Source organism: Pocillopora verrucosa, chromosome 3, assembly GCF_036669915.1.
Source record: "Pocillopora verrucosa isolate sample1 chromosome 3, ASM3666991v2, whole genome shotgun sequence".
NCBI classification, from domain to species: Eukaryota; Metazoa; Cnidaria; class Anthozoa; order Scleractinia; family Pocilloporidae; genus Pocillopora; species Pocillopora verrucosa.
Genome location: NC_089314.1, coordinates 15,720,514 through 15,722,548, shown reverse-complemented (window position 1 = coordinate 15,722,548; position 2,035 = coordinate 15,720,514). Strand labels below are relative to the sequence as shown.

The 2,035-nt window shown below is 42.2% G+C and overlaps 1 protein-coding gene across 1 annotated transcript in view; it reads right to left on the bottom strand.

Annotated features, from left to right (window-relative positions):
• Positions 1 to 887: 887 nt before the first annotated feature.
• Positions 888 to 2,035, bottom strand: part of LOC136279598 (uncharacterized) — a 2,475-nt gene continuing 1,327 nt past the window's right edge. Inside the window, exon 1 of the mRNA XM_066163537.1 lies at positions 888 to 2,035. This exon is cut by the window's right edge and continues 1,327 nt beyond it. Coding sequence (XP_066019634.1) covers positions 888 to 2,035 — 1,148 coding nt within the window.

Sequence of the window (2,035 nt, the reverse complement as noted above, 5' to 3'; positions counted from 1 at the left end):
CATCGCTTAAGAGAAGGGGAGGAAGAACACTGCAGGGCAAAGACCTGCACATGTGTTTTGCAATCTGCTAAACTGTACAAAGAAACAACACGAATAACCTCAAATAAAGCTTTATGTCTTTGTCAGCACCATTCTATGAATGTAAATAGTTTCAAGAGTCTCAATGAAATTTCCAGAAGGAAAGGTTAGCCTCCCACATTGCATTTTCGTTGTCGTCCTCTGTGTGGTTGCTTAACTTTACAGTGAACCGTTACATACACCTTATTGGATGGTTTAACATATAATACGCGCGGGTATTTTGCGAGTTGCGTAGCAAAACGAGCTAAATGTCCGGACGTATTACATGTTAAACCATCCAATAAGGGATTTATTATTTCATTATTGCGCCATTTTCTAGCATTTTGGCACCTAGTTTTTGAAATACAACCTCCATCGCCTGAGAATCTTATCGATCTTATGAAGCGTGCACGAATGACGAAAACAACACAAACAAAAAGAATTAAATGTCCTCGCAAGTTTCCTTCTGTTGAGTTAAAAAAATGCGTTCCCGTCGAAAGGTCGTTGTTTCCTCGACCGAAGCGTTAACGGTATAAAATAGCCACGTTTCAAAGGACTTTCTGTTGTTTATTGATGAGTCTTTCGAAACCTATGATTACAAACAGTTTATCAGGTTATATGAACAAAGTTCAAAGAAAACGAACCACAGTTTTTACATACCCGATGGCCTCAGATGTCGACTTCGGGAGGAAGCTTGCCGTACTAATGTTATTAACGGTGATTAACCTAATTAAGTAGCTATGACGTATCTAATTTTCGTCGCGGCCGAAACACTCCCCGCCTCCCGAAGGTATTGACCTAATTCTTAATTTACATTTCGTAAGTTAGTTTCATTTAATGTCCTTTGAATCTTCATCATCGTGGAAAGGAACCAGTACGATTAGACGCTGTACAGGTCGCTCGATTGTTGAATATCCTCGACCCTTGTATATACCAACTTTTTCATTCGGCGCTGGATTCTTGTACTGAATTGTAACTTTTCTGATCTTGCCATCTTTTCCGGGGTTAGCTGCTATGACGCGTCCGAGCTTCCATTTCCCCCTTATCTGGTTACTGTCTTGAATTAACACGATATCGCCGACCATGACATCACGTTTACAAGTATGCCATTTCTGGCGTGCGAGCAAGCTTGGGAAATAGTCTCGTGTCCATCTGCTCCAGAATGCGTCAACAACGTTTTGTATGAAGTAAAAGCGCTTTCTGGGGTCTGCGCTTTCATTAAATGGCCCGTTAGGAACCTTTGTTGAAGAACGTCCTAACAAGATGTCATTCGGGCAGAGATATGCTCCGTCTTCAGGTGAAGTTGGATGACGACCGATCGGCCTCTCGTTGACTAAATTAGATACTTCGTAAAGGACTGTCTGAAGTTCTGGAAATGTCATAACGCTCTGTCCGATCGCTGTAGTAATAGCTCGCTTTATCGATTTTATAAGGGCTTCTGATATTCCGTTCTGCCATGGTGCGTCCGCGGATGGGAATTCCCACTTTAATCCTTCGTTCACTCCAAATGTTTCGAGTTCTTTTAAGTTCCATTTCTTCGTCATATTCTGGAGTTCTTCACTAGCTGCTACCAACTGCGGACCATTATCAGAGTATAGCTTTGCAGGATATCCTCTGAGAGATGTAAACCGTCTCAGTGCAAGTAGAAATGCCTCTGTACTGTAATCGTCTACCAAGTCAATATGAACTGCTCTTGTGCTCATACAGTTGAACAATACCCCATAACACTTTCCGATTGTTCGCTTCTTTACCTGGTCTCTTATTTTAAACGGTCCGAAAAGGTCGATGGCTGTACTATGCCAGGGTGGTGAGGGCATAAGTCTCTCTTCTGGAAGCTGTCCCATGACCTGCTTGTTGAGGTTTTCGTCCAGTTTCTTGCAAGTGACGCAGTTGTATCTAATGGACTTTACTATGTTATGAATCTGAGGAATCCAGAATCGTAATCGAATTTTGCTTACGGTCGTCGACACGCCATGGT